This window comes from Nicotiana attenuata, unplaced genomic scaffold (assembly GCF_001879085.1).
Source record: "Nicotiana attenuata strain UT unplaced genomic scaffold, NIATTr2, whole genome shotgun sequence".
Taxonomy (NCBI): Eukaryota; Viridiplantae; Streptophyta; class Magnoliopsida; order Solanales; family Solanaceae; genus Nicotiana; species Nicotiana attenuata.
The window spans coordinates 59,473-73,569 of NW_017671355.1; the positions used below are offsets into that span (position 1 = coordinate 59,473).

The following is a 14,097-nucleotide window of genomic DNA, read 5'->3' on the forward strand; positions in this document are numbered from 1 at the left end:
AAACTACCAAGACTCCTTCCTTGTGGGGAGAGGAGTTGCTTCCCAGTTGGTGAGCATGGTGTCTGGGTCAATTAGTTGCATATCAGCACGACTAGTGCCTTCACTAGCCTGGATCATATTCACTTCAGAAAACATCTGGCTGAGGCCATGGCAAATTTCATTAATGTTTGCATGTGCCGAGGAATTTTGACCCTCTTGGAGTCGTGGCTTGACAAAAGTGTAGAAAATGTGAGGGATAGGTTGTTGCAAGACCCATCCATACTTTTTGCGGTGCTTGGCTTTGTTTTCATCTGCTTGTGTTGGCCTGAAGCCTAATCCAAAAGTACCCTGGTTACCGAACGGAGAAATAGGCTCCGAAATTCCTTACAATGATGCCCCCAAGCCTTTTCCTGGTTCATAACCTTATCTCATCATAACTGCAACCACCATTACAGATGTGGCAGAAAGACGAGGATGTAGGATGGGCTGTCCTTCCTCAACATGGTCCACAGCAACCACTTCAAAAGCCTGATAGACAATGGACTCAGATCCTTCCTTGGCCTCAATGCAGGGGATTAATGGGTTTTTATAAATGGAAGACTCGTCTTCCCCGTGAACAATAATTTCTTGCTTGTCATGTTCAAATTTGAGCATCTGATGCAAGGTGGATGGTACAGCTTGGGCCGTATGGATCCATGGCCTTCCAAGAAGAAAGTTATAAGAAGTGGCCATGTCCACTACTTGGAAGACAATCTCAAAGTCAACCGGCCCAATCGTCATGGTGAGGTTGATCTCCCCAATGGTATCTCTTGCTGAGCCATCAAAAGCCCGGATGCGAACATTGCTGGGTCGAATTCAGTCGGTATTGATCTTCATGCTTTGCAAGATAGAGAGAGGGCATACATCTACACTTGAGCCTCCATCAACCATGACTCGCTTTACATAATGCCCCTCACATTTGACCATCAAGTTCAAAGCCCTATTGTGCCCGGCTCCCTCCTCGGGAAGTTTATCATCAGTAAAGGAGATTCTGTTCACCTCAAAAAATCTGTTGTCCATTCTCTCTAACTGATTCATTGTGGTCTCCTCTGAGATATGTGCTTCGTTTAGGACCTTGATTAGTACACGGGCATGCTCTTTGGAATGTATGAGCAAAGATAGTAGAGAGATTTGGGCAGGAGTCTTTCTTAGCTGGTCAATGATTGAGTAATCCTGAACTTTCATCTTTTTCAAAAACTCTTCCGCCTCTGCTTCAGTGACTGGTTTCTTTATTGGCAATTGACCTCCTCTGATTTGCTTGGCCTTCCTCAACTCTTCTGGAGAGTAACATCTCCCCGATCGAGTCAAACCTCCAGTTTCCCCCACTTCCTCTATGATTTCCTTGCCTTTGTAGGTCATCACAGTTTTGTTGTAGTTCCAAGGAGTGCTTTTTGTATTTGTCACAGGGGGTTGCACGACAGGTTTGATTATGATCGGCTCTGTTATGCCACTCGTACCACCCTGATTGTGCTTTGTATTGGGATGGCCTCCAAGGACGTACAACCTTGGGCTTGGAACATTGGAGCGAACCTCCAACCTTGATACCTTAGGCACACATAAAGTTACCTTTTCTGAGTTCGGGGCGCCTTTCACAATCAACGGCACATCTCGGCTTGAACTTACTTTCAAACTTGTTCCTTCTTGAATTGCTCCCACTGTCATTTTTGCTTGACTGACCGTCTTGTATTCTTGATCTCGGCCAATCATTCCCACAAAATGAGCATCATTATGTGCTGGCAATGGGTTGTTTGTCACATTAGGAGGGTCCTCGCCATTTTTCACTACAATCAATTTTTCAGAAATGAGTCTCTCTATGGCTCTTTTCAAAGTCCAACAGTCATCAGTGCTATGCCCCGAGGCACCTGAATGATATTCACATCTAGCATTTGCTTGAAATCCATGTGAATCAGGATGCATATGGTGGGGAGTGATGGGTCCAATCACGCCCATTTGCTTCAGCTTCTGGAATAGACTAGAGTATGATTCGGCCAATGGAGTGAATTTTTCTGCTGGTCTCTGATCTCGACCATAATCCTGCTTGGGACGAGCATTGTATGGTGCCCGAAAATTTTGCTGTTGAGGTCGGGGGCCCTTGGAGCTGGTGCCTGTACCTGCTGATTGGGAGGTCGAGCATATGATTAAGCATTGAACACTGTATATTGTGGTGGGCCCACAGAGTATTGAGGAACTGGCGGGGGATAGTAATGTTGAGGGTAGCTGGATTGCCCCTGCTGAACTTGCATATAAAGGTGCGATGCCCCTCTTTGAACTTCCCTAGATCCCGAAGCCATCATGGACCCTTCATCTCTCTTCTTTCTATTTTCCAAACCTCCCGACCCATTTGGATAGCTTGGGTGGTAGCCTTGAGAGCAGCTTGACTTACAATTCTGCCAGTCTTGAGTCCATTTTCGACCATCTCCCCTATTTTGATTGCTTCTGCCAAAGGTCTACCCATCGCGGACATCATGTTCTGAAAGTAATCAGGCTCTTGAGCCTCCAGAAAAACAGTGATCAACTCGTGGTTATCCATGGCGGCTTAACTCTAGCCGCTTGCTCCCTCCACTCGATGGCATACTCCCTAAAACTTTCAGTCGGCTTTTTCTTCATATTGGACAAGGAATTACGATCTGGCGCAATATCAATGTTGTACTGAAATTGTTTGACGAAGGCTTGGGCCATGTCATCCCAAACATGCCAGTGAGAGATATCTTGGTCAATGAACCATTCGGAAGCTACCCCCACAAGGCTTTCCCCAAAGCAAGCCATCAGCAGCTCTTCCTTTCCTCCTGCACCCCTCAGCTGGTTGCAGTACCTTTTCAAGTGGGCGATAGGGTCGCCGTGTCCATCATATTTCTCAAATTTTGGGGTCTTGAACCCTCGTGGCAAATAGATGTGAGGGAACATGCATAGATCACTGAATGAAACACTTTTGTGACCACCTAATCCCTGTATATTCTTTATATTCTGTTCAAGACTTTTCATTTTCCTGGCCATCTCATCTGGCTCAACCGTCGTGGCACACTTTTCATTTTCCACTGGTGACTCGTACTGTGGAGTCTGATTGTATGGAGCCGAGACCCCGAAAGCCATATTTGGAGAATAGTATTGGCCATCATAAGCATGAGAAGGTGGATCATTTATTGTCCTCGTCACAAGAGGTGGTGGCGGGATTGTATATACCGGTGCGCCAGACACGACGAGAGGGGTGTTCCTGACTGGTGTGACTAGAGGTCGCATGTTAGAGGTACCGGGGGCAGCATGGAGGCTGTAGTTTGGCACATACCCTGGTGGTAGAATGGGATCGCTCGTTGCATGGAGCGGTGGTTGAGTAGCCTAGGGTATTGTGGAAGTTCCCTCTGAGGGACCCTGGGGTGGAGGTCGACAGGAAACCCAAGCTTGATATACATCTGACAATTGTTGTCTCAATTTTCTTATTTCCTCCGACTCTTGCTCAACTGACTAACCCTGCAGATTGTCACTGACCAACTCGATTTCATCACTATTATCCATTACCACCGCTCCCTTAGATCTTGTGAAGTAATGATGTGTTGCCAGCTTCACCACAAACCAACCGCTTTAAGCTTACTATATAAGAGGCAACAAATATGATAGGGTTAAGCATTTTACAGATAGGAATCACACATAGATATCACCATATCTAATATTCTTTTGAAAGGCTTCATGTTTCATTCCGGCTTATCAGCTTGTTACTAATTGACACTGTTATTTCCTCCTCTCTTTTTTTTCGTTTTTTTCTTTTCTATCACTCGCCTTGTTTTGATCCCTCACTTTAGAGTCATTTGAAAAATATTTGATTGAACCTTTTGTGGGTTGCCTACGTATCATGTCGCCGCATGAATCAGATCATTACGTAGTTCAGGTACAAGACCCTTCTCTTTTTTTTTACAAAACAAACATCTTTTTGGTTAATTTTAGAATTTTTCTAAACAAAAATCTTTTTCATTGATTTTCAATATAATTTTTTTTTGATACAAGACTCAAAAGCAAGAGTTACATAGAGATAAACAAGACCAAACCTGACTCAAACAGACTTTTTAGGATAAAAGGAAAAACAACAAGACTCAAAACACCAAAAGACTCTTACAGACTCAAAAACAACAAAAGCATAATGAAAAAGGACTGATAACTAAAAGAAGACTTTGATCCCAGCAGTAGAATCCACCAGCATCACTGTAATCAAGGCTCTTGTTCCTGCGGCTGACCCCCAACATTGTGGTATATCCTCTCCAAGTCTGCAGATATATGACGAGCAATGTTCAATGATACTTCTGCAAACCGCTCGGGCGTCATTCCCTGGCAACTCCTGCATGCTCTTGAGGTATATGTGGCTACCGAGGATCTTTCCTTTAATGTATTCCTGAGCCACATGCAACTCTTGATTTTGCTGACCACGGGTCTCAGCTAGATCCAGCGCATCACGCTCGCGGTCCAAGGCCATATCTTTCTGGCGCCGATTTTCTAGTAACTCCCCCTCCAATCGATTGATCATACTCTGGTAGTGATGTCTTTCTACTTCAAACTCCGCGATCTGGCTCTCCTTGCTTGATTCAACTCCCTCTAGTTGATCCCTTAAACCTTTGATTAGTGGAGCGTAACTCATGCGCTCATGATCACGGACTACCCTGAACTAGGCTTCTCTCTCTTCTTGTTGCTGAGCGGTTGTGACTATGTTCTTCTTTCGAAATTAGGATTTGAGTGCTTGCTTCTCTCGTGCCCACTGATCTTTCTCTTTCTCAAAAGCATCATACAGTAGATCCCTGTCTACTTTAACGATGTCGAGCTCTTCTTGCAGTGCTCCAAAGTCAGATTCATAACCCCTTTTCATCTCTTCCTCGGCCAGCCCAACTCTGTTTCGAATCTCAGCCTCCCACTCTGTGGTGCTCTTCACGACTGTCCCTGGTCTATCTGCGAGAGCATCTTGATTATAGAACCATTCAAGATAAGAAGGATTCAACTCACCCCTTCCTCGATCTGCCACCATAGTGCCACGCTCGAGTATCTTAGTGCCATTCCAAACACGTTGAGCATAAGCTTCACAAATGAGATCCTCTGATGTTGCTTCCCGAATAAAATTTTCCATAGTCTCTACCGGGGGCACTATTTGTTTGTGACCCAACTGACGTAGAACTCTCATGGGAACATATGGCTGATAACCTCGAAGCCCCATCAAGATCAGAAACGGATGGCAAGATGACTTATAGATGACATATTTTGCGGTGATCCAAGGATAATTCCATGTGATCTGATCATCTGTTAAGGAGTGATGATACTCTTTCCAATCATTGACACATTCGTGGAAAATGCGGATCTCCAGCTCACTCTTCAATCTAGCATTATACTGGCGAACATGATTACTCCAACAAGTACGGTGGTGTACCTGATAAGGACGACGAAAAAGATGATCCATGAACCACATCTGGAGCAGGAGGTTGCAACCTTCAAAGAAACCTTTTCCTTCCCAGCACCTGGTCAAGGCACGAAAGATATCTGCTAACACCATTGGAAGAATGGAGGAATCATTTCTTTTCATCATGGCTGTGACTATCACAGATAACCGAATGTTGATCTTCTGATCCTCTCTTGGGAAGACCATGCACCCCAAGAAAGCTACAATGAATGCTTTCCGTCCATGGCCTCGCCATGTGTGTTGGTTCTGTTTGTTAATTAGCTTCTTCCCATATTCTGAGAACCCCCCCTTCATGCCCGTACCTGTCATACAAGAAATCTAGGCGGACCTGCCCTTGCGCCACATATGCTATCTCGGTGTGGTTGATCCATATCTGCTCAAGGAACTTGTAGCAGTAACGTCCCTGGGAGCCAAAAGTCTCTTTGTTCGACTCTTATGCCCCAGATCGGTATATTCAGCGAGTTCCTCCAAGGTAGGAGTCATTTCAAACCCATTAAGACGAAACACATTATTCTTCGGGTCCCAGAAATAAACTAAAGCCTCGATGAGTTCTCGTTTGGGCTCAATCTCCATAATGTTTACCAAGTTTTTCAAGTAATCGATCTTTCCTTGCTCAAACCCATCCATGTTGTTCCACCATCGCTTCAATAAACTGGGCACTTTGTCGACAATCTTAAACGGCGAGTGCTCTTCATCTCTCGGCCTCTTATCAGGTCTCCCACTAACTGAATCCATATCGTACCTATATAAATAAAATTATGAGGTCAAGTCCTAATCTAAACTCAAAGAAATGACACCAAGCAGCCTTTTGGATAAGACAACGGACAGACTTCTTATGGGAGGAGGGCTAGACTCTAGATGGATTACTCAGGTATCTCGCAGAGGAAACAAAAATGGCTGGACAAAGGACAAAATGATAAAAAGTGACGAAGAGGACAAGATGGTTATTTTTATGAAAATGGCTCTTCAGTACGTCCAAGAAAAGAACTTAGGCAGTCCCGGTAAAAATAATTGAACACATGGATAAGCGGGTTAAAAGTAAATAAAGCTTATTTTTTTACGAAAACCCCCTTTTCAAAAAAGAAAAAAAAATGTAAGGTTGATTTGGCAAAAATGGCCGATAACAAAGGACGACATGACAAAAACAAAATGACTATTTTTTACAAAAATAGCCCCTCGACACTTCCGAGGGAGGTTGAAAGGCTATCTCGGCAAAAACGGATAAAAATAAAGACGAAATGGTAAAAGATGTCAAGAAGGAGCAAAGTAATCATTTTGTACGGAAATAGCCCTTCGGCGCTTCCGAGAAAGGCTTTAAGGCTATTTTAGCAAAAATGGTTCAACATTGGGAAAAACGGTAAAATATTAGCTAACTTTATGAAGACAGCCATTCGGCGGTTCCGAAGAAGGTTTTGAGGTTGTAAAAAACATGATCAGACGCAAAGAAAAAAAAGAAACAATGAAAAATACAAAAAGCAGGAATACTATTTTATTATTATTATTATTATTTTAAAATTAAAAAAAATTGAAAAATATTATGGACACACCGATTTCGAAAACTCTTGCCAAAAATGGGGCCGAACCCGATGAAGGTTGCCTACGCACCCCACTAAAATTATTAGAATCAGACATGCGTAGTTCAAACCAAGACTAGACCACTTTTATTTTATTTTATTTTATTTTTATTTGGTAAAAAAGAATTACCTGTACAAAACTGGGGGAATGATTTTTTTATTTTTTTTTAGCTCAACTAATTTTCTAAAGCCGGTCAACAAATGCAAGAAAACCTTCCAAATGATGCAACAAGTAGCACATAAGTGAACATGATGGTCTCAAAAAGGATACATGTCTTATACGGACTCGGGCCCCTGTGCCGAGCTTTGCTAAGTCAAATGCATATGATGCAACAAAACGATCCTACTAGGGATAACCAGGCATGTGGCTTGTTCTTCTAGGTTTAAAAGGTCCTAGGGGATGATGCGTAACGAGCGGACAACTCGAGTTGGGAAGGGGTAGCGTACCGGGAGCAATACTTCTCCGGCTTAACTACTGGACCCTCCCCGTTCTTAAATATGGGTGACTAATAATCCTTCACCGGGAGCCCAGGCCCAATGGCTTTATCTCAACAAAGAATGGGGTGCGTATCCGCGATTCCCGAGGTTGTATTCAGAAGACTCAGAGGGGGTGCGCAAGAAGACAAATTATAATACATTTCAACAATATTGAAGTGGTAAAGAGCAAGCAAGTAGCACATTATGCCCAAATAGATCACAGTTATATACAAAAAATTAATAAAGCCAAATAAAGTCAATGTACAAGCTCGAATTCTTAAATTTTCCCAGCAGAGTCGCCAGAGCTGTCACACCCCTTTTCTACCCCCAAATGAATATTGTGGATTTGGGGGTTAAAGATTTTTTCCAATTAAAGTGACAAAACTTGAGTAGGGATTATTTTATTGCTCAGAGTCGCCACTTGGAATTGGTTTTTTGGGTGTTCCAAGTCACCTTTTGTTTGAATCCCTAGTCAAAGGAAGGTTTGACTCTATTATTATTGGTCTGCGAAAATAAAGTCCGGGTAAGGAATTCTGTTGACCAGGAAGAAGGTGTAAGGCATACCCCGAGTTTCGTGGTTCTAGCGCGGTCGCTTTTATTGACTAGAATTAGCTTGAATTAATTGTTAGATAAAACAGTGCTTTATTTGATTTTATGTTTGCCTATGTCCACTTTTATTGTTGATGACTTTATTAACTTTAAACTAGGACGAGTATCCCCGATCTTAGTTCATGCGTCGCACCTAAAACTGAAGCCTGCTCGAAAGCAATTAAATAAAAATTTATTTATTTGAAAGAATTGGAACAAGGCGTGTCCTCACGACCTTGACATTTTATTTATGCCTTTTTTTTTGGTCAAAAAGATACACATATTATATATAGTCAAACAGGTACATAAGAGTTTGACGGATGCATATACTGCATCAGATTAGTACAACTAGAAGTAGAAACAGTAGCTACTAAACAAGAAGGAGAAACATTAGCTACCACACCAGGATTACTACTAGAACAAACCTTATTAATACTACTACTAAGTAACCTAGAACTTGATTTAGATAGCCTTCTACGGGACATTCCAGCTTGATCCTACTGGTATGAAGTTACCACAAACGAGGGAGGACTTGAAAAAAGTACACAACTAGCCTCCACATTAACAGCTCCATGCTTAGCCAAACCATCAACCACACAGTTTTGCTCTCGATAGATGCTTTGTACCTTTGGCTCATCCAGTTGTCGGAGTAAGAACCTACAATCATTTATCATGTTAGTATATTTGACAGTAGGGGTAATAAGTAATTCTAGTATTGCAGTTGCATCTGTTTCAATGATCAGAGGTGAAAGATGATGTTGATTAGCTAATTTGAGTCCAATAAGTAGTGCTAGTATCTCCGTGTTTAGGCTGGATCCATGTGGTGCATGACCTGCAAACCCTAAAACCCAATTGCCAAGCTGATTTCTAAAATATCCACCAATCCCACAAGTATCTTGACTAGCAGATGTAGAACCATCTATATTTAACTTAAAAACCCGTCCCTCAGGTGGATGCCATTTGATGTAGAGAGGCAAACAAGATGGCCTAGTTTTAGACTTTGTGAGGTAGTAAAACTCCGCAGCTTGCTTATACACTAACTGAATACTTATTTTAAGGTGTGCATGCTCAAATAAGTTCCTGTTTCTGACAGTCCAAAGCTGCCATAGCGCAAAAGGTAATATAGTGGATAAGGGAATGCCATTGTTAGATGACAAACGTTGACATCTTATGAAATTGTTCCACCAACCAGTAGTATCAGTAGTTGTTGGATGGACGAAAAGATTTGTGTCTAACTTAAGGGCCGCCCAAAGTGCTGTAGCATTTTGGCATTCAAAGAAAAGATGATGTATGGTTTCAGGAACTAGCCCACATTGTGGACATAACGGTGAAGTGATAATATGTATTCTTTGTAGATATACAGCCGTGGGAAGCCTGTTATGACATAATAACCATATAAAGAAAGATATTTTAGGTGGTATTTGCAGGTGCCAAATCCAGTTATAATTAATGACTTCAGAAACTAAGGAAGAATCTGTTTGGGTAAGCATATGATAAATAGATTTCACTGTAAACAAGCCATTTGAAGTAAGTCCCCAAACAATCTGATCATAGTTAGTAATCACCAATGGCATGTAAGTATTAACGATTTGAACTTCGAGTGAAGAAGGTAGTTGAAAAGGCAAGTCCTGTAAATGCCACTGCTGGTCATAGAAGTAAGCAGACACTGTTTTATTAATCTCCCCCTTTGGAAGAGGTCCTTGGATGTAATTACGAACCAGTGTATTATAATCTAACCATGGTTCCGTCCAGAACTTAACATGAGTACCACGTGTTAAGTTCCATTTATAACCTAGTCTACAAAGTGCCCAACCCTTAATAATGTTAGACCAAGTTCGTGAAACAGTAAGGTGGCTAACATTAGGAAATCTAAGGTGACTGTGTATTAGTACTTGTGCCCATAGCTGCTTTGGGTTTTGGAATAGTCTCCAAGCAAGACTAGCGTGCAAGGCATTATTTTTAAGATGCAGATTTTGGATGCCCAAGCCCCCTTGTGCTAAAGGTTGAGTAACCTTGGACCATTGTAAGAGATGTAGTTTTTTCTTTTGGGGAGTAGTGCCCCACAGGAAGTTCCGTTGATATTTATTGAGTAGGGAAATAACATGCGACGGCAGGGTGATATATTGCATAATATGATTGGGAAGATTATTCAAAGTTGAGCGTATCAGGGTGCGTCTACCAGCCTTTGTTAAAAAATGAGTTTTCCATCCTGCCAACCTAGACTTAAAATTATCAATTATGAATTGAAAGTCAGCCTTAGTGGGTCTTGAGCGAAAAATAGGAAACCCTAGGTACTTACCAAAATGTGTGCTTGCCCTTATATTAAAGGTATGTTGCAAGTAAACCTTTAAAGTAGTATGACAATTTTTAGAGAAGAAAATTCTGGATTTTTCAAAGTTAATCGTTTGCCCGGAGTGTTTAGTAAAATAGTTAATAGTGTGGACTATGGATTGACATGATGTAGTTGTGACTTTTGAAATTAAAATAATATCATCTGCGAAAAAAAGATGTGATAATTGTGGTCCTCTTATTCCAATTGAAATTGGATGCCAGATATGAAAGTCAACCTCTAAGTCTATTTTCCTTGACAGCATTTCTAAACAAAGTATAAAAATATAAGGCGATAGAGGATCCCCCTGTCTAATACCCCTAGTAGGAGTAAAATAGTCAGTAGGAGAACCATTGATTAAAATGGCTGTAGAGGTAGAGGTAATACAAGACATGATTAGCTGGATAAATTTTGTAGGAAAATTTAGAGAGTGTAAGGTGGTATAAATGGAAGACCATTCCAGTTTATCAAATGCTTTTTCAAGGTCCAGCTTGAGTAACATATGAGAATTCCTACCTTTCATTTTGTTAAATCTAGTGATAAGTTCTTGAACTATAATTGTATTGTCAGCCGCACGTCTATTTTTCTGAAAACTAGATTGCGTTTGGTTAATGATATGATCCAGAACAGGTTTAATTCTATTAACAATAATTTTTGTAATAATCTTATAAATGGTATTGCAGAGGCTAATAGGTCTGTATTGAGCTATTGTAGCAGCATTCTGTTTTTTAGGAATTAAGCAAATAAAAGTTGTATTGATAATAGGGTCTACCTTAGAATCCAGAAAAACCTTATGACAAAAATATTTGACAGAGTTTCCTATAATGTGCCAGTATTTTTGATAAAACCCCGGGTGTAAACCATCAGGGCCCGGCGCCTTAAAAGGTTGAAAAGAGTGTAAGGCATTTAAGATTTCAAAATCCTCTAAAGGCCTATTTAAACTAAATTGCTCCATAGGGGTAAGAACATTAGTGGGGTATACAAATGAGAGAGGGTTAGACTTAATTTGTTGAGTAGTAAAGAGATGACAATAGTAATTAGTAATGGCATCTCTAATTTGATGAGGGTCTGTAATCCAATTCCCACCTAAGTCCTGAATAACAGTTATACGATTATTACGACGTCTATTTAAAGTTGTTAGGTGAAAAAATTTGGTGTTAGCATCACCATCATTTAACCAATTTATTCGTGATTTTAATTTCCAGAAAGCCTCTTCCAGTTGGAGAATATAAGTAAACTCCTTAGTAAGTGTATTTTCTAGATCTTGTAAAAACTGGCTAGTGGGGAAATGGATAGATGCTTGAATTCCACCTATTCTTGCTAGCAATTTTCTTTTTCTCTTAAAGATATTTCCAAAAGTGTTCTTGTTCCACACTTGGATTGATTCTGTAAATTGATTGACAGCCGGAATTAAGTGAACATGTTCTGCCCAGACTTGTTTAATGACTGGCTCAAAAGTAGGATCAGTAGTCCAAATGGATTCAAACCTAAATAATTTTTTCCTAGGTAGAACACTGTGCTGTAACTCAAGTTTGAGAGGGCAATGGTCAGAATGAGTTCTAGGCAAGTGTGTTACCAAAGCATCTCCATAGTTAGAAAGCCAATCATAGTTAGCCAAGACACGATCAATACGTTCCAAAATATTGGCATTATTATGCCTACCATTTGTCCAAGTATATCGACTACCCTTGTATCCTAAATCAGTTAACCGGCAATAATTAAAGCAATCTATTAATTTATTCGCTCTATTATTATTAAGAGGTAACCCTCCAAATTTATCCGAAGCATGAATTATTTCATTAAAATCACCCCCTAAAACCCAAGGTCCCTTGTAGTTATCAAAAATACGTGTGATATTATCCCATAATGTAAGTCTAGCTACTAGGTCACTACTTGCGTAAATAGCACTAAATAAGAAAGTAAAAGGCAAAGGACTAACCTGGATATGGCAATGAATTTCCTGGATGGATGTAGCTACCTGTGTGACAGTTAAAAGAGCAGAATTCCAAAGTATGACAATCCCTCCAGAGTGCCCTATAGCAGGAACTTCAATCATACCAGTAAAATCAAAATCATCCTTTAAAACTTGGTGTGACTAACAATGGGTTTCTAACAGGACCACTAAGGCAGGTCTGTTGTAATCCAATAACGACCAAAAATTCCTTCTGAATTCCACGGACTGCCCACCCCTACAATTCCAAATTATGAAATTCATGTGACTAATAGTGGAGTCATCTGGACTAGTACTAGGCTCCCCTTGGCGGAGCGTCAAAGTTGGGAGGAATAACATGGCATATTTGCCTACTGCTGGATTTTTTGTTGGCCTTAAACGAAAGGATGTAGTTAGGAGATTCCGATGGCACCTGATGAATATCTTTCTTTCGAATTCCTCCTTCTGCACAAAGACCTTTATACCGTCCAGGCATGCATGAATGGGTCGTGTCTCTCTGTTGTATACGATGGCTGCGTCTAACTTCCGCCTGAAGATTCCCTTCCTGCTCTTCTTGTTCTTGTTGATTGAGATTCGCTGGAGTTGGAGGAGGGGGTGGTGGTATTTGTAGACGAGGAGTTCCTGGCCTCAACAGTGGTGTGTAAGGTTGTGACTCCCAATAGGGCTGGATCCACGGAGTGTTAGGTGTTGGTGGAGGATAAAATGGCATATGAATGAGAGTTGGATGTAGAGGAGTTTGATCCCAAATTGGAGAAGGAAGAGACAGGGGTTGAAAGGGTGCAAGGTTTGGTCCTTGCATCATGGACCAGTGACAACGAGCATACATCTCTGTGCCCAGTTGCATCCCCTCCGCAACTATTTGGGCTAGGTCCCTCGGATGGTTTATTAGAATCGTCACATCCTGCTGATTGACTTGCATGGTGAACGTCAAAGCATGGTTGTGCAAACCCGCCTCCAACCATGATGCCAGATAAGTTGGTGCATGAGGTGTGTGTGTTGTGTATACTATCGAGTTGGGTTCCATTTGAAGGTGTTGTGGTGGGTGTGAGTGAGGAGTGGGATTGTTGTGCAGTTGGTGAGAGGTCTGCCTGGGAGTTGTTCTTTGCCTTCTCGAGTGGTTGAGAAAATCGAAAGGAAACATCTTCACTAGTGAGGGAAGCAGTAGGGCAAGCGGACAATGGAGTATTGTTGATATTTGCTGTAATGGGAGACAAAGGAATACTACTAATGGTTGAAGAGATCGGTTGAGTAGATAGATTTGAAGGTTGTGTAGTTGACTGGTAAATGGGAGGGTTGGACTCATTATACCCTAGGTGCATGGCAATAGGAGATTGAAATGATGGAGGGCTTTTAATGCTTGAAGAAGGAGGTGTAGAATATTGTGTTAGGTTAAGGGAATGTTGGTCGTTGGTGAATACAGAAGAGGGTGTTTGGGATTGGGGGTGGCTTTGCATGTGGGAAAAGGCTTGCGAGTCTAGTTGAATGGTGAGGAGTAGATTTAGTTCTTTGAGGAGTGGAAGTGTGTGAGGTAATTTCCGATTGGACCAAGTCCTTTAATACTTGAGTGGATGTTGAATGTTGACCATTAACATTATTAGAAGCAGTATGTGATATAGTAGCATTAGTAGGAGCATCAGCTAGTACATTAAACTTATTAATAGTTAAAACAGGATCATTAGCTAAATTTAGCTTAGAAACAGTTGGAGCATTTGATACCTTATTATCAATAGTT

At 41.3% G+C, this 14,097-nt stretch overlaps 1 protein-coding gene across 1 annotated transcript; it reads right to left on the bottom strand.

Annotated features, from left to right (window-relative positions):
• Window positions 1-834: 834 nt before the first annotated feature.
• Window positions 835-2,473, bottom strand: LOC109207766. Its single transcript, XM_019370752.1, has 2 exons — window positions 2,317-2,473; window positions 835-2,129 (listed from the first exon to the last, which is right to left on the bottom strand). The coding sequence occupies exons 1-2, from the start codon at window positions 2,471-2,473 to the stop codon at window positions 835-837; spliced, it is 1,452 nt and encodes a 483-aa protein (XP_019226297.1).
• Between the last annotated feature and the right edge of the window lie 11,624 nt (window positions 2,474-14,097).

Excerpts from the sequence above, each read along its gene's own strand:
- LOC109207766 (XM_019370752.1), bottom strand. The coding sequence starts at position 2,473 with ATGGGTAGACCTTTGGCAGAAGCAATCAAAATAGGGGAGATGGTCGAA. Across the intron at positions 2,130-2,316 it reads AGAAAGAAGAGAGATGAAGG|GTACAGGCACCAGCTCCAAG; the intron begins GTCCATGATGGC and ends CCCAATCAGCAG.